Source organism: Lissotriton helveticus, chromosome 11 (assembly GCF_964261635.1).
Source record: "Lissotriton helveticus chromosome 11, aLisHel1.1, whole genome shotgun sequence".
NCBI classification, from domain to species: domain Eukaryota; kingdom Metazoa; phylum Chordata; class Amphibia; order Caudata; family Salamandridae; genus Lissotriton; species Lissotriton helveticus.
The window spans coordinates 725,624,360-725,643,015 of NC_136072.1; the positions used below are offsets into that span (position 1 = coordinate 725,624,360).

Sequence of the window (18,656 nt, forward strand, 5' to 3'; positions counted from 1 at the left end):
AAGAAGACACATGTGCATTTGAAATGTTTATTTACTAATGCCGTCTTCTCAGGCGCAGTATCTTAGATAATACAAGTATACTTATTATCAGTATCAAAATTACCAGCATAGTTACTAAGACATAAAAAGCGAATGGTGACAGCATGTTAACATGCTGTAATGAATAAGAGTTAACAACACTTATATCTCACCCTCCCTAACACATATATTATATTATTAGCTAAGAAGGTCTCTTTGGGTTGTTTTAGGGCGGGCCCATACCTTAGTGTCCTAGCATGAAGGAATCACATCAGCATACACCAGCTCTCTCTGCATGTGCACCGCATCAAGTGTGTTAACAAAACTCGTGCAAAGCAATATCAATCCCGCCTCAAGCCCAAGTTGGCAAAGGCTGCACTTGTGTTATGACTATGAAGGCGTGGAGATCAGACCTCATAACAATTCCATATCGTGTTGCTCCTGAAACTTCAGCACTCTCCGTGCAGACATGGTTTAACAAACAAAACTGATATCAGAGCAATAACATATTATTCTCACATACACCACGGCAAACCACTAGGTTGAAAGCTAAGTCAACAATTAAGGGTCGTGTGCAGAAGTTGCAAGAAAGGAAAAATGGCGTTTAAATCTCAAATGTACCTATGCTAACTTAACACGATATAAGGATATATAGGAGCTATACAACAATCTCTCCACCTGAGTCTCTAGAGTACTGATTGCCTGCCCATAGTTTAAGTGAATGATCTGTGTAGTGTCTAGATGAATGTGGATCCCCAGATATTTGACCGAGTCTGAGCACCATTCGAGTGGATATTCGCATTCCCATGTGCTCATACTCTTGGTTGAAGGGAAAATTATTGATTGTTGCCAGTTAATGCCTTGGCCAGAAAAACAGCCAAATCTGGTTATTTCTCTGATATGGGCGCAAAATTTGTATGGGGTTCCCTGACGTAAAGAGCAGGAAAGGGCCCGTGTTGAATTGTAACCCTTGCTGCAGATGATGCTCCTGAAAATGGCGGATTAGCGGATACATGACCAGGATGGACAAGAGATTATTATTGCTGTATAATAAGGCTGTGGTAGTAATAAATCCCATAGGCATGCCCATTTGGCGCATCACAGAGATAAAAAATGGCCATTCCAATGAATCAGAAGCCTTCTCTGCATCCAGAAGGATTGTGGAAACGGGAATCTCCAGATAAATCCTGTGGAGGACTGCAAATAATGTCCTAAGATTCAGAGAAGTGGACCGGGGGGACACAAATCCAGATTTAACTGGAGATATTTTAAACTCCATTAATTGTGACAGGCGATTAGCGATGACTTTGGTTAAGATTTTATAGTCTAAATTTAGAAGAGACAATGGCCTGTAGGATCCCCATAATGATGTATCTTACCGGGCTTTGAGAGTAATATAACTGCCTCGCGAAGCATGGGTGGAAGCACCTGCTTTTCCAAGGCCTCCCCATATACCTCAATCAGCTGCGGGGCAAGTAGGTCTTTATATTCTTTATAAAAGTCACCAGTGAAGCCATTTAACCCGGGGGCTGTAGAGCCACGGAGTGTCGATGGCGTGAGTGACATCCGTCACAGAGATTGGTTCAGCTAAAAAGTCTTGAATGTGCTTCTCTAGATACACTAGTACAATCTCTAACAGGTAGTCTTCCTATGCCGTGTGATCACTCTCCGCTTTAGAGGTGTATAGTGCATTGTAATAGTCCAGAAATGTGTCTCGAATTTCCGATGTGGAGTGTTTGATTAGTAGCGGAGCGTATCTCAGTGATGTATGCCTTGCTGTACGGTGGCCGCAGCATCTGCGTTAACACTCTGCCAGGCTCTTCACCCTCTCCATATCGTCTGGCTGTGTGATACTTACTCAGGTACAATATCTCCCGGTCTGCAGTGTCTCTATATTCAGTCAGGAGGGCCATACGCGATCCCTCCGAAGTGGAGTTAGAGGTCTGTACAGAGGCAGAGTCTAGGATCGAGATGTCTTGCTCGATGTGTGACAACGTGTTGCGGAGATCCCGGAGAACCCCAGCATGCTTGGCAATACAAACACCCCTGAAGACTGCCTTGAACCCCCCCCACAGCCCAGGAGTCCACTGAACCGGTGTTAACGAGCCCGCGGTTTAGTGTCAGTGGTCACGGAGGTGCTGTCAACCCTGGGGTTAAGAAGCAGGTTAAAGTCCCCACCCACTAATAGCAACTGCTGCTACAAACAGGTCCATGCGGCCGGTGACAGTTGTCTCCGGAACCCCTAGGATACGGATGTTGTTGCGCCGACTATGTGACTCGAAGTCCTCATTTTTGATGGCCACCTCTTTAAGGGTACGCTAGACACGTTCCAATCTTTTAAGTGATTGAGCCGCCCCATCCTCAATGTCTGAAATATGGGCCTCCGCTACATTCAGCCTCCTGTCGTGCACCTGGATTTTAGCCCCTAAGCCGGCAATGTTCTTGTCGGCCACATTAAAACATCTGTCGAGCACCTTGAAGCCCGCCCTCCCTCATTTCCTGTAGCATGGAAGCGGAGGCTGCCGAGGAGTCCGCTGTGTGGTCAATGGTGTGCGCTTTATCCGCCAAACTGGAGCTTTCCACGGGAGCCCTCTCCGCAATTTTCTCAAACGGGAGGATCTTTTGTTTGAGATCTTTGCCGCCCATGTCACAAACAAGTAGCACCAGTGACTAAGTGTAGTAGAAGTGAGCCAGGCAGTGTTGTTCGAACATGGCAGACAGAGGGGTGAAGAGAACAGGGCCAGTGTACAAGACCCCGTCCAGAGAGGCTGCTTCAGCACTGCAGTCGCTGGTACAGCGAGGATCCTTCGTGAGTTGAGAGCTGCAAGGGATCTGTGTTGTGCTGCAGCAAGACTTTCTATGTAGATCTGCACCAGCCCGTCCCCCGCAGCTTTTCAGTCAAAGATAACCACCCCGGTGCAGGATCCCAGGGTAGTCAGGCGTTGCAGTCACGGAGTGCATGGACCGCGCTGTGTAGCTCAGCTGGGTGCCGCCTCACTTCGGCCAGCCTCATCAGTAGCAGGGCGCCCCACTATGCCCCGTGCAGCCCAGTAGTCGCAGGTGCGCAGTCTGCACCATCTGGCCGCACCGAGGGCCTACTTTAGTGCGATAGGCACGGGCCACATCCCAGGGCCTCTGCATGGAACTGTTCCTGGCCATACGGCAGTCAGGGCTACAGCTGGCACGGTTCTCTGGACGAATGCTGGGGCCAGGCGTCTGCGGGTCTGGGATGCTGAAACTTGCGGGGGGGGGGTGGGTCCCCTCACCAGTTCTTCACACTCTCCAACTCGCGCACCCACTCGTCCGGGTGGGTGCCGCTGATGTTTGCAGGGAGGCCCTGACCCCGCTCGTGTTCTGAAAGGCAAGGGGAGCAAGTAGCCGGCCCCGGAGCTGCAAAGCGAGGCCGCTTGTTGCACAAGTAAGGTAGGGAGGGGGGGGCAATCGAGACGCCGCCGCTCCGCTATTTCCAGCGACTCGCCACCATCACGGGCCCGGCACTTCGTGTGCTGATGTGCCGTAGCATCGCGTCCCTAGGTCAGGAAGCCGGAACATGGCGCCTGGTCGCTCGGTTACAGGCTCCTCCCTGTGTTCACTCCCGGAGCTGTAACTCAATCGATAGGTCGGCTAATGGCTTCGCGTTTGTCATCCGGTACAGAATGTGCTCTGCATGTTGGTGCTGTAGTTTACAGGGCATTGTCACGGCTGGTAATGGAGGAAAGCGCTTCTCAGCTGGGTCGCCCTGAGGAGCTTCACTGCCGTGCGGCCATTTCATGCTTGGCCACGCCCCCCACATTGATAAGCTATTCAAGTGAGTGCTTCACTTCCACTATAGCCTATGATAATGTTATGTGCTGCTTACTATGGTACCGTGGGACTTACACTTCAGGGAATGATTGAAGCATGTGAATCTATAAAAGATACAAATTATTTTCTTCTCTTCTATTCTACCAAATCTAAATTCTCCCTAGTCTGTCAAAGTTCAAGTGAGACTTCAGTTTAATCACTGGCTGTATGGATCTCACATTGCTGGATTCAAAATGTTACAAAGAAGTCTTGGCTGAGGTTCGAACAGGCATGAGGTCGTCTAGTTGCTTCTCAGCTCCAAAGGTGTTGAACCCCTTCGAAAGCACTGAGACCTGCTAACTGTGTGTATCCGGAAATTACTCTAATAGCATTCTGTATGAATTGATAAATTTAGGATATCGATGACTAGTTGATACAAGATCGCAAATGGCCTGTAAACAAAAAAAACAATAGTTGAAAAGCTGGTGCTGATTAGTCGTGGGCTGTTGATTAGCTCATTATTGGGCAAAGGCTGAAGAGTTTTCACAACTGCTAATAGGAATGGCTTGAAGCTTTAACGTACCTGAGTAAAGGCCAGATAGCAATGGTGGCTTGAAAACTATGGATACTTCATGGGACATTGGCCGGTGGTGGCTTGCAAACCAATCAGGAGGCACTAACAAAGATGTCGAGAGTAGATGATCACTGGTGTGAGCCCATTTGTGTTTTTGCAAATAGATGTGAAAGTCATGTGTCTTAAAGCTTAACGCTTGTTGGTGGGCAGTCAAGGAGCCAGGCACAGGGATAAGTAAGTTAGCCTTTCATTTCTATGCTAAGTGTCTGTATGTGGGTATATCCTTATTAAAGGGTATAAGTTATGTAAGTGACTCCTTCATATTAATCATTAAACTATTACTAGAAAGAAGGGCAGATGGCGCACACCATGCACGGCTTAGAAGCTTGCGTGAAGCTGAATATATAGACAAATGCAAAACCATGCTTGTATCTAATTGAGGGATGAAACCTAAGTGTCACAGTTTTATTTCGCTGGGGCGTCACACAATATTTTGCACCTGTATTGCAGCGATAAAGTCCACAACAAACACCACTGTATTGCGTTCAAAGTAAGATTTTGATCATTTGGAAAATAGATTAATGGTGCATTTATAGAGGGCTTTTTTAGTGCTTGCAAAAATTCAATGCGGCTAGTTTTTTGTGTGACTATTGTGATCTCTTTTTAAAAATCTTTCTTTAAAAAAACAAAAGCTTCCTTTTTTAGGGGCTTCGGATCTTAAGTGAAGTTAGTTTTCAGATATTTTTGTTAAATTGTTAGCTAGCTGTAGTGGAACTTGCAGTAGGTTTTAAGATAGTATCCTCATACCCATCCTAGAAGTGGGGTTTTCTTTATAATTTGATTGTAGAATCTAATACGCATCCTATTTGCAAATGGTGGAGTCGTGTTTGAGAGGCCATGTGTCACTGAAAGTGATAACTCTGACATTTGTAAAGCCTAAATGGTGCAATAATGTTAGTAAGGTTTCCTGTAAAAGTGACTCTTGGGACACTGTGTACGGTCACAAGGGTATCATTGTCATGATGTCCATTTGAATTTATGATGCACTAAGTGAAGTTCATTTTGACAGTGATCCACTTGGATCACTTTGGATTACCAAAGAGAAGACACAAAGTAGACTTGGGTTGTTTGGGCAAAGTGCTAATTCAATGTGTTTTTAGTTGTACATACATTTGTTATGTACCCCAGAAATGTAATAATAATGATGTACTCTTTGCCTTTATGTCCCTTGCATTTTGTTGTATGAAGATTTGCAATGTGTGTGCATAAAAACTCCACAACCTTTTAAATAATGAATTCCATCGCTGATTGTTTTTACAAATATTTCTGTTGTACCGGTTTGAGAATGGAAGGTGACGCTCACTTTGATTTTGGTTTTCCAGGAATCTGAAGAATCCTCTAGTAGATCTTTTCCTGTTTCATCTGGTGCTGGAAATGTCCAAGCATCGGGGGCAGTTGCAGGTAACTTTGTTATATTTGCCCTAACGTATTTTTGTGTTCATAATTTAAACTAGTCGGCATACTGCAGTATTTTTTAGAAACTAACTCTTGAAATGATTTTGCACTGCTGTAGTTGAATACATTCACCTAGGATTGAGGAGAATGACAACCATTAAATTAACACAAGCTGTAAAATTGACTTTTACCAGTACTTTCTTTTTGCCAGCTGTTTAGTGTCTCATATAGAAGTGTGGTCACTTTAATTTATTTGTGGGTGTACCTTTGTACAAGTGTATTCTCCATATCTGTACACACGTCCTGTTACTTTTTCCTATTGGAAAGAACATAAGACTTTGTTCCTTTTTGGAGTAGTGCTGACTATTTAACAGTCTTCCCTGAAGCAATATTTTTTTCAAAATCTATTGCTCTTAAAAAATGCAGGTGTTACTCAAAGCTAAAGTCAGTCCTGTATAGGTGGACTTCCTTATAGAGGATGTAAGAGGCTTCTCTAAATATTTACGAGTTTATAAATGGAGTAACATGGAGTGTGTTCTCTTTTTGATGATTGAGAAATTACCCAGAACTAATAGATGGTATTTTGTCGAGGAAGCTTGTCCTTTGAATCTTCCTTTATTTCCTCTTCCATGCATTCAAACATTTCAGAAGTCTTATCCAGAGATTTTGGACGAAATTCAATTGCCTTGTTATTGCAAGAACTTTTAATTCCATGTACTTTATATTTATTTCCATGTTTTTTATTGTGCCAAAATATGCCTGGGCATCAGCCTAAAAGTTAATTTTTATGGCTAGAGCGAGTTTTTCAATGTAAAATGTTTTGCAACAGAATTCTATCTCAAATCATGTAGCTTGTTTAGGTAGAAGACCGCATTTGTGAATCTCAAAGTTACTGTCTATAACATAGCAATTTGGAAACCTATCTTTGCTACTTAGTTTGCCATTCGAGATTACCAATATTTCAGGTATGTACTTCTTACCTAACTCTAACCTCAGAATATTTAAGAAGGTTCTAATTATTAGTGAGCCAGCACTGTAAGGAATATACTTATTTCATTAGCCGAATATACTTATTGCCTTAGTTGAACAATTTATGAGAACCGTAAGCCATTTGTTACACTTTATACAACATGAGATTTTTAGTCATTAAAATGAAGCCTTGTCTACTACTGCTTTCAGAAGCTCAGTTCGGAAGGGGACTCTTAAGTGTTCCTAACATTTTCACCTTAAGTGCTCAGTCCTTATCTACTCTCCTAACATCCGTACGATGTTTGCAGACACTCCTGGGCCTGATAGCCATCTGCCTACTTTCATTGTCTTTACAATTGTCCTGAGGTTGCCTCCCTGTTACGGTCAGATGCGGCATATTTGAAAGATGCTCTTCTACTTTGCCAGTTATGTTTTTATCCCTTATTTCCACCTTCACAGGGCTTTAAAATTCATGAGTTTTCTTGAGTTCATGGCAATCCCATGGCTCTATTTTAACCTAGCTAATTTTAGTTGTTGGACTAGATCTCTAGGTTTCAAGTTGACTTGAACAGCAATGGGATGGCAAGGTAGTTTCTTCACTGCCACATAAGGATTCTGAACTTGAGCTTAATTAATTAAACTTAGCCTAAGCACATTTCGAAATATCTCACACTCTGATTTTTCACCTTGTTAGCCCACGGAATCTGAAAGAGACACGTTAGTGATAGATTCCTTACCTTAGAATATCCCCAGGCGTCAGACTGGATCCGGACAATTTTGCGTAGCAATACCCCTGCGCGCCGGCAGGCGTCGTCCGCGGCTCCGAGTTCATCGTCTGCATCGTTAGCGCCGGAATGACGTCGTCGGAGTACTTAGACGCCTGACGTCGGTTCTTCTTTTTTCCGCGCCAGCTAGCGCAGATCCGGTGAAGCTCTACCCTCTAGTCATTTTTTGACTAAACTTTTTTTTTTTTGATCGTTTGATAATTTCTCTACTCAAGTCTTCGACTCCGACGGTTCCGGTAGGGATGCCCGGGTTTAAACCCTGCTCCAAGGGCGACCGCCTGATGTCGGTTACCAACCCCCATCGCCGGTGCCTCAAGTGTTCAGGCCTCGACCACGACGACCGCACCTGCTCCGACTGCCGGGCCCTGACGTCTAAAGCTAGGTGGGAGCGGTCCCGCAAGGGACTCGAGCTCCGGCAGTCGGCCCCTCGCCGCTCCAGGTCCCGGTCCCACGGGAGGTCGAGGAACAGGTCGCGGGGTCAGTCAGAGTCCTCGCAGCTCCGGAAGTGCACATCGGTCGTCAGGATCCAAGTCCTCAGGTAAGAGGCATGAGAGATCGGAGAGACGTCATCGTTCCTCCGACCCACCCCGACGCTCGCACGATGCGGCCGGGGGTTCGGGTGACACCACCCACGCGGCTCCGAGGAAGTCTCAGGCGTCGCCGCCTGCCCCACACCTTCGGGTCCCTGGCCATGATGCGACGCCAGAGGAGGTCGAGTGGTACCTCATGGCCATGAGGTCCCTCCCTTCTCAGCCGGGTCCCGTGGTGCCTCCGGGCCCAACGGCCCCGGCTGGAGGGCCTAGCGGGTCGGGTGCTTCGGCTCCGAAGCCGTTGGGTGCTTCGGCCCCCGCGCCGCCGGCGACTTCGGTCCCGGCACCGCAGGCCCTCACTGGATCCGCTTCCGGATCCGGGTCGTCGCCGGTCGACCTCACGACCTCACCGGCCCTGCAGGTGTCGCCCCCGGCGCCCACTATGGACGCCGTCCCCAATCCTCCCTTCGGTCCGGCTCTGGCGCTCCCGACGGCCTTTGGAGATTTCTATTTCCACGAACCGGCCCCGTCTGTTGACCCTGATCTGTAGGAGATGGGTGACGAGGGTGATTGGGAGGGGTCTGTGGACCCTCAGGCACAAGAGTGCCAGTCTCAACAGGACTGGACATATGAGCTTGGGGAGGCCAGTGGAATTAACACTTCGCCAGACACTGGATTTGTCTCCCCTCCCACCGTGGCTACGGAGGAGGGGGCTACATACAGTGTAGTGTTGACGCGGGCGGCCAAGGCCTTACACCTTGAGCTCCCCGTCGCGGCCGTGAGGACTAACCTCTTCACTGAGGTCCTTTAACAGCAGGCAAGCTCCACTGAGCCTCTGCTGCCGTTTAATGAGGCCTTGTGTGACGTTCTTGCGGGCACTTGGTCCAAGCCCGCCACAGGTCCGCCTGTGGATAGGAACGTAGCCAGACACTACCGCCCGGTCCCGGGCGACCCTTGCTTTTTGTCCACCCTTCCCACCCCCGAGAGCCTGGTCATCCAGGCCTCCACTTCCCAGACTGCATTCCCGGCGGCTCCACCCGATCGGGAATTCAAGAGGTATGAACAATTCGGGAAGAAAAGGTTCTCGTCCCTAAGTTTGAGACTGCGGTCTGTCTACACCCACACCCTGTGGGACACAGTCACGGACGTGCTGCCACAATGTCCGGAGGAGGTCCGGGCTAAAATCGCCCAAGCCCTTGCGGAGGGCCGAGATGCAGCACGATATTCCATCCGGTGTGGGCTGGATACCACGGACTCACTGGGCAGGGCTATGACGGTGGTGGTTTGACGCCACGCCTGGTTGAGGTCCGCCAACTTTTCGGCCGATGTCCAGGCCACTCTTCTGGACATGCCGTTCGATGGCCGTCGCCTCTTTGCCGACAAGGCAGACCATGCGCTTGAGCGTTTTAAGGACTCCAGGGCTACGGCCAAGTCCTTGGGCCTCTTGGCCACACTCCAGCAATCGGGTGCCTTTCGCTCCTTTCGTGGCCACAGAAGGGGCGCCCCCACACGTGCTGCCAGCCACGCACTGCAGAATGTTCAACAGCGCGGTGGACAACGGCGAGGCCAGTCCACACCTCCCCCCGCAGCACCTGCCTCAAAACCTTCCTAGTACGTGTTTTCAGGCCCATGTGACGCCAGTGGGGGGCAGGGTTCGCCATCACCTCTTCCACTGGCGCGTCGGACAGGTGGGTGCCGCAAATCGTCCGAAGGGTCTACTCCCTCCCCTTCGAGGCAACCCCTCCAGCCATGCCACCGCAATTCCACCGCGTGTCGGGGGATCACTTGCAACTTCTGCAAGAGAAAGTCATAGCCCTCTTGGCCAAGGGGGCCATCGAGCGCGTTCCTGGGCCAGAAGTAGGGGGTGGTTGTTACTCCCACTACTTTCTGGTACCCAAGAAGGGCAAAGGGGGCCTACGCCCTATCATGGACTTACGGAACGTCAATGGCTTCCTCCGGAAGGAGAAGTTCAAGATGCTGACTTTGGCTCAGGTCTTAGCTGCCCTGGACCCTGGAGACTGGATGGTAGCGTTCGACTTGCAGGACGCTTATTTTCACATCCCCGTCCTGCCGGCCCACCGGCGTTACCTGCGGTTCACGGTAGGCAACGCGCACTTTCAGTTTACCATGCTCCCCTTCGGCCTTACCAGCACCCCACGGGTGTTCACGAAAGTGATGGCGGTGGTCGCAGCTCATCTGCGCAGGTTAGGGGTGTCAGTCTTCCCCTACCTCGACGACTGGTTGTTGAAGGCGGGCTCGCTCCAGACAGTCGTCAGCCACCTCCAGACTATGGCCGACCTCCTGCACTTGCTGGGGTTCTCCATCAAGGTGCCGAAGTCGCACCTGTGTCCCTCTCAGAAGCTCCTCTTCATCGGAGCGGTTCTAGACTCGGCGCAGTTTCGGGTTTATCCTCCCGAACAGCGGGTTCGGGATATTCAGGCTCTGATTCTGATCTTTCAGCCTTTATCCCGAGTCTCGGTCAGGTTGACGCTGCGGCTTCTGGGGCTGATGGCCTCCTGCATGCTTCTGGTGCATCACGCCCGGTGGCGGATGCGGGCTCTGCAGTGGGACCTGAAGTTTCAGTGGGCCCAGCATCAGGGCAACTTGTCCGATCACGTCTTGATCTCGGAGGGCACTGCAAGACAGATGCAGTGGTGGCTCACGGACCGCGATTGGGTCAGTGGCAGATCCCTCTCCCTCCCCCTCCCGGAGCACGTGGTTGTGACGCACGCGTTCCTCCAGGGCTGGGGAGCCCACATGGGAGAGGCGGAGATCAGAGGCCTCTGGTCTCCGGCGGAGTCCCGGCTCCATATCAACCTTTTGGAGCTGCGGGCGATCCGACTAACACTGAAGGCATTCCTCCCCTCTGTCCGGGGGAGTGTAGTGCAGGTGTTCACGGACAACACCACTGCCATGTGGTACCTCAACAAACAGGGCGGGGTGGGGTCGTGGACCCTATGCCATTAGGCTCTGCGCCTCTGGCAGTGGCTGGAACATCAGGGCGTGACCCTGGTGGTTCATCACCTGGCAGGTTCTCTGAATGCCTGGGCGGACGAACTCAGCCGTCGGTGCATGATGGATCACGAATGGCGTCTGAACTCGGACGTGGTGCAAGGCCTCTTTCAGCAGTGGGGAGAGCCTTGGTTAGATCTATTCGCCACAGAAGAGAACGCGCAATGTCATCAGTTCTGCGCGTTGGAATTTCCAAGGCGGCACTCGCTCGGAGATGCTTTTCGTCGCGAGTGGAGTTGCGGTCTATTGTACGCCTTTCAGCCTATACCACTTCTGCCCAGAGTGCTGAAGATCAGGCGCGACCGGACCCAGGTTGTCCTTGTAGCGCCGACTGGGCACGAAGATACTGGTATCCCGAGCTACTCAGCATGTCAGTCGATCCCCCGATTCGTCTGCCTCTTAGGGAGGACCTTCTGTCGCAGCAGCAGGGGACGGTCCTTCACCCGAACCTGTCCAGTCTCCACCTACAAGCTTGGAGATTGAGCGGCGGCAGTTGAGGCCATTTGACTTGCCTCCTGAAGTCTGTAATGTCATTCTGGCAGCCAGGCGTCCCTCCACAAAGTCTGTATACGCCCGCAGGTGGAACAGATTTGTGGCATGGTGCACAGCAAAGGCTGTGGATCCACTCTCTGCACCCCTTTCTGAGGTTCTCCTCTTCCTTCTTACTCTTGCCCAGCGGGGCTCTGCTCTGGGCACTATCACGGGGTACCTTTCTGCCCTTTCCGCCTTCTTAAGGCTACCTGATCAGCCTTCCTTGTTCAAGTCCCCAATTGTAAATAGGTTTTTGAAGGACATTACAAAAATGTTCCCTCCTGTTCATTTCGTGATGCCCCAGTGGGGCTTGAACCTTGTTCTTACTTATGTAATGCGTGCTCCCTTTGAGCCGCTCCATAACTGTCCTCTCCGTCTTCTTACTCTGAAGACTGCTTTCCTGGTTGCCATTACCTCTGCCAGGAGAGTGAGTGAGTTCCAGGCTCTTTCTTCCATACCTCCTTTCCTCTCTGTTCATCCGGACAAGGTTGTGTTGCGGACAAGAACTTATTTCCTGCCCACGGTTGTCACGGCCCTCCACATCGGGCAGTCCATTACATTACCCACCTTCCTTCCGCCTCCGCATCCCTCAAAAGAGGAAGAGAGGCTCCACCGTCTGGACCCAAAACGTGCGCTCTCTTACTATCTGGATCGCACACGCCAGTTCCGGGTGGATGACCAACTCTTTGTTGGTTACGTGGGTGCTAAGAAGGGAAAGGCGGTGCACAAGCAGACCATCTCTCGGTGGATCATCTTGTGTATCCAAGCGTACTACTCCTTGGCTAAGAAGGAGCCCCCTGTTGGATTGCGGGCTCATTCCACTCGGGCCACGGCGACTAACACTGCCCTGGGCCGAGGAGTGCCCTTAAAGGACATTTGCCAGGCAGCTACGTGGGCCTCGCTGCACACGTTTGTACGACACTACTGCCTGGACAGCCAAGTCCGGAGGGATGGCTTCTTTGGCCGTTCCGTCCTCCAGGACTTTCTGGTGTGATTATTGGTTCGCAGACCCACCACCGGGATTGGTATTGCTGGGGTATCTATTCTAAGGTAAGGAATCTATCACTAATGTGTCTCTTTCAGATGCACAAGTTACTACTTGTGTAACGATATATCTGTAAGAGACATTAGTTAGTGATAGATTCCTTACCGACCCACCCATCCTCCCCGTTCTGCGAACCGATAGCTAGGGTTAAGGTCACCCCCTTTTAGGGCCCTAGTTTCATGGCACTAGTGTTGGTTCTATCATGGCTCTGCGTATCTGGCGCACAAAAGCTGTGTATCAGAACTGACGTCAGCGCGCATGGGCGGCGTCTAAGTACTCCGACGTCATTCCGGCGCTAACGACGACGGACGCGGAGCCGCGGACGACTCCTGCCGGCACGCAGGGGTATTGCTACGTAACATTTTCCGTATCCAGTCTGACGCCTGGGGATATTCTAAGGTAAGGAATCTATCACTAACTAATGTCTCTTACAGATATATCGTTACACAAGTAGTAACTTGTGCATCAGACAGTATCTGGAAACATATTTGCAACAATTGACCCTGTTTGCTCATATGTGACACCATCTGACTCCATGGCGGCCTTGTTTCACCTTCGGGTGTGATGGTGCAAAACCATATACAGGTGCCATCCTTGCACGCTGTTTTTGTTTTCTTTCAGCTCCCTGTGAATCATATTCTGGAGCTCCACTCCTACACTTGTCAATGCCTACCGACTCAAATTCTGATTTGTCAGAGAGGGGGAGGAGGGGGGGAAGAGAGGCACCTGAGGCAAGTTTTGGCAGAACCCCTCTCATGACGTGTAGAGCTTCCTAGCCCACCCAGAGCTGTGACTACCAAGAGGCTAAACGCCTCTGAAAAAGAAGTTTGGCAGCTGGTATTCCCCTCTTTGTCCCCTGTGCCGTACTGTCTGGCTAAACAATATAGTAACCCCACTCCCAAGTGTATTCCAATTGTCCTTCAAAGGCAGCTTTTCCTTTGAAACTCGCCTTAAAGTCCTACAGAAGTTTAGATTCCTGCCAGGCAGAGATAACACCGCTCCCCTACGCAGGCTTCTACTGTGTCCTTTCTTGGGAGTCGGTTGCAAGTCTCCCAAGGAGGGCAGAAAGTTGTCTCTGTGACAGACTCTGGGTGAAACAGCAAATGGACACAGGATCCTTTGCAGAACAAAGAGGCAACTTAGTAAAAGTTGCACACCACAGCAAGTGATATTAATTTCAAGTTGGGCAATAAGTCATCCTTAATGTAATGAGTTGTTTGATACCTTACACTACCAACTTTAGTAGTCCCATTCAGAGGTTAGCAGGGCTGCTGTTGCAGCCTGTAAATATACACTCTCCAATGGGGTTACTGGCCTTTTCCACAGTTAAAACGACAATTTGGGGTTTTTACTGCTGAAACATGTAGAGTACAAATTCCATTCTCTCATATACAGCATCTTGCCTTTGGGTTTGATAGGCATACAGTTAGGGTGATTTATATATATTAAAAAGGGAAGATTGGACTTTGCCATTGCTTTAAATAGCAAAGCCGAGTTAGCAGTGTCAAACTGCCCTTCCTGTCTGCAGTGGCAGACTGGGGGCCATGTTTTACCTTTGTCACACCCAAGGTGGCACAACAGGTGCCTGCAATCCCTGCAATGACCCTCTAACTTACCAGCCCTGGGTACCATATACTCGGAACTTTAGAGTAAGTTAGCTTATGCCAATTAGGTATAAGCCAATCAAACATACACATTTTAAGGTCAAACACTGGCATTGTGTTCTGGTTAGCAGGCCTCAGTGCACTCTGAATAAATAAACCAGCAGCATCAGTCCAAAACTTTGGTTGTGACCATACACAAAGAGGCATTTCCATACACTGTACAGTGAGATAGCATGACTGTGAAACAAAAATTTGTTATGCTTAAGACATACTCTTCGTTTGTCACAAGAAGACCTTTTTTCTTTTTAGAACATGCATTGTGTGTAAAAGCATTGTGCGGAAATACGTAAGCTTTTGACAAAACCAAAGGCAGCCAGAAGCCAGTCATCTGAAAATTAAAACTCGTCCATGTACAATGATGTTTTGTGCAGACGTTTTGGAGGAGGGGAGGGCCGAAGGCACACACCCGTATTTCAGGAAGCACCACAGGAACCAGAGTATTGCTCCTTGCTTTCGATGCAATATCTCCTTTCTTCTGAGACAGAGCAAACACTGTTACACTCTAACCCAATTTTGTTTAACTATTTGTGTAATTAATGTGCCCAAATCATTCTCGCATGCACAAGAATAAAAAACAATCCTGAAAAATGGCTTCCATCAGAGCATACACAGATAATCGATTTGGGTACCTGGAACGGCATAACGTTACTGTTTCAGATAAGGAAGCATTAATCTCTGATCCTGCAACCAAAGCAGATAACCTTAGGAAATGTACTGCACCGCTCATTTCGATAATCACCTCTCATTTCGATAAAATCACCTCAACACCACTCTCCCCGAGCAGAGGCTGGTTTGGTCTCAACACCTTTACTAAGCAATGCACATCACTTCGTTTGTTCCCGAAATGATCCCTAGGAGTGCTTCATAATGCTCCAACATGTGCTCGGAGGTGACAGCCTGTTGGCACTAGCCTCTCAATTCAAGTACTCCAGACATCTGCTTCTCACTGTGGCAGAGGGTGGTCAATGCCAAAAAGCAGGATCCACGGACTAGCAGTGCTGGGATCGCTAAATATGTATTGCTCCCCATATGAAGTCACTGCATATCCTGCCTGTGGGAGTGGTGGCGCATTCATGTACCTAGACATACGAGAGGAGCAGATCCAGCTGGGAACAATAAGACCAGTGCTTCAGAGTGATTAGGTGCGCTGACTTCTTTCCAAAATGGCTGCCAAGTTTAATCACTATACAAGATATCTCGTAATCAACGAGTCTCTGTTCTTTCCTATCATTGAATCTTTTGTCTCTGTGCTACCACTTGTCAAGCCTGTTTTAGCAGTAACCTGGATAAATGCCATCTCTCAGAACGTCTGGCTGCCCAAACACCCGATAGCTTTCCTATGTATTGGCCCAGAATGTGAGTGACACTTCAGGCAAGCAATGGCTGACTCAAAGCATGTTTGTGTGTTTTACAAGTAGTAGTCTCGGTATTACTGGCAAAAAGTCTGAAGGGACAGCTATAGCAGCCTCTCTTCAGACCAAAATAATAGTGTATGCAACAGGGATTTCAGTGCTGGCAGTGTCTGTATCCATCAGCTCCCTGTGATGAGTTACCACAGAACTGTTTAAGGTTTCCCACTTGGAAGAACATTAAGACTATTACTCTTTTGGTTATTAGCTTGCTTGCTTAGACCTTGAAGTAAAACCAAACTTTCATAGATCCTCCTTTTTTAATACTAATGCCTGAACAAATACAACATCAGTATTAGAAAGCTTGTATCACTAAACTTCCGAGTTCAGCAGTGGCAATCGATTAAGTACTGATACAGAAAAACATACATTTTCATTGACACTGCTTAGTTGTGATTTAAAATCCATTTGTTTGTGCTATTGCTTTCGTTGTTTGCTAGACGTTTGCAACTTATTGGAATGGTAAAAAGTCAGGAGAACGTGCTTCTTTGCCATATATTTATCATAGTATCAATTTGGTCATGCATGTTTGGTATGGAAGAACGTATTCGCAAAAGTAAAATTGTAATTTTTTCTAGATCCTGATTCAACTTCAAGTCAAGTCTCTGAGGCTGTTAATTGTGAAGTGATTTCCACACCTGACGTTCCGGAGCCTTTACTGGAATCTGAGCATTTGAAGCAAATTGATGAAAGTCCTTCCGAAGAGTCACAAAATAATGCAGGTATATGCGTTTTTCTGGTCTTCATAACAAATGTTGTGGTAATTGAAAGTTTTTTTTTTTTTTGCAGAGTTTTATATAGCGCGAACTAGACCCGAACCGAATCAGGTATCAGAGCGCTTTACATAGCACCAGTTACGTTACATGAGGACACACTTTCATTTTTAGGCACGGGGAGATTAAGTGATTTGCCCAGAATCACAGGAGGTTTTTTTGGCGTGGTTACCGAGACTCGAACCCAGATCCCCAGGTCCGAGGTCGAGCGCCTTAGCCGTTAGGCCAACCCCTCTCCCCAATTTGAATTCCCTAGGTTGAATTACAGGAACCACCATGTCATTTAGACTCTGTTTAAATTTTCATAATTAAATAGCTAGGGACATTTTGGTAGCCTGCTGGTCAAACAGATTGTTACATAGTCAATAAGAGTTGCTAAGATTTGCTACATGATGGAGAAACAATGAATTCCTCTTGTCAGTTTAATTCACGTTGGTGTTATCTTTGACTCGCATCCTGTATAGACATCAAATTTGTTTCCCAGGTACTACTTCAGGTGAGATGTAAATGCAGGTGGACAGGATTCCCTATTATCAGTGGCATTTCCTCAAAGGTAATCCAAATATCACACCAGTACAATGTGTTACCTTGGTTGATGTACCCAGTTCACCAAGCAGCTGAAATAGATGTAAAGCTTTTGTGCTGCACAATTGACGTATTATGGTTCTGTGATCTTTAACCCGTAAGCAAAACAAAGGACGCAAAAATATGCATCTTCATGAAGCAAACTTTATTGTCCATTGTCTGTGTTCATGTGTGCTTCAGTTTTGGTGTCATATGCCACCTTAAAATGCATTTCCCTCTGCCACATTTGCCAGGTCCAGGCTGGATCCCAAAGACACTACTCAATCCTAGCCACTAGACTCATTCTGTGTAGCATCGTCAACGTAGCCAAGAGACCTACTTTAGCGCCAACTGACCTAGATCACTTTCTACAGTGAGTCCAGACACAAGTAAAAAATAAACCAAAAATGTCAAATAGTACCTTTTTTTACTGTTTGTGCTGCTTATTAGTTTTTTTCTGTGTGTATGTGTGCAAGTTGGTTAGCAGTGACTCGTGGATCTAATTAGCTCTAAGTTTCCATTTGAAAGCTAATTTTTGATTTGCATATATCTTTGGTGTTAGTTGACGAATGTATACAAAACTTCCCAAGAAACAATAAATTGCCCAGTAATGGCTGACCAATGAGGTTGATCGCATGGATGGAACACCATCTAAGGCAGGATTGGCTGCCTGCGGTAGGTTGGGTGTATGGGCTGTAGGTTATTAAAAAAATCAACAGTACAGGTTTTTTTTTCTTCTTTAAAACGTATAGAGTTCACAAGCTTGGATTTGAGGTCATGAGCTGTAGGCTGATGTACGCAAAGCTGAGAAGCCCAGAGACTAACTTTTAAAGTCTACAAGCTCTAGCTGGAATAAAAGTGTGAAATAGTGTAAGGACATGCTACAAAAATTATACACAAGCGATACCTTTTGTCGATTGCATTGTTCAGCTATGGTAAACTGATATATTTGTAATTTCTTGAGTTTCTATGACCCAAAGCTTGAGAGCCCAAAACAAGAAACTCCTCTTAAAAACGTCAGCTGCATATATGAGGCATCTTTTCTGGGGATCATGGGCTAGCCCTACCGGAACCACACCCTTACATCAAAGAAAAAGTTATATCAAATTTACCATTGTTTAATAAATATAATGTTTAGAGCTGTGGCTCCTAATTGTTTGAAGTCTGTGGACACCTGAATCACAACTGAAATCCGGGGACCCCTGCTTAAGAATTTCTACGATATGAACCTCAACACAATAAAAAAATCAGGGTTTTTAAAGTGTGCTACTCACCTGTGAGGGTCTCAAGGTGCTGGGGGAGGGGTGGCGGGGTGTGAGCAGCTCCCGATGTCATTTGAAGAGTCGGGTCCTTTCTGAATTGGTGCAGTGTCTGGCTTAGTCAGATGCGGTGGGGGAGTTTGTTCCAGATCTTGGCCACGAGGTAGGAGAAGGATCTGGCACCCGCTCAGTGGATGCGGGGGGATTACATCAAACAAATACACATATTATGAAGTATCACATTTAATTTGCTAACAAATATGCAAAAATAATTAATCGGAACTT

The 18,656-nt window shown here is 47.7% G+C and overlaps 1 protein-coding gene across 3 annotated transcripts in view; it reads left to right on the plus strand.

Moving 5' to 3' along the window:
- The window catches only part of CDCA2 (cell division cycle associated 2), a 484,453-nt gene that overhangs the window by 329,280 nt on the left and 136,517 nt on the right, over positions 1-18,656 (plus strand). For all 3 annotated transcript variants that reach the window (XM_078666604.1, XM_078666606.1, XM_078666605.1), the window contains exons 11-12: positions 5,758-5,836; positions 16,354-16,497. In XM_078666604.1, the coding sequence (XP_078522730.1) occupies positions 5,758-5,836; positions 16,354-16,497 (223 nt within the window). The remainder of the gene's footprint in view (positions 1-5,757; positions 5,837-16,353; positions 16,498-18,656) is intronic.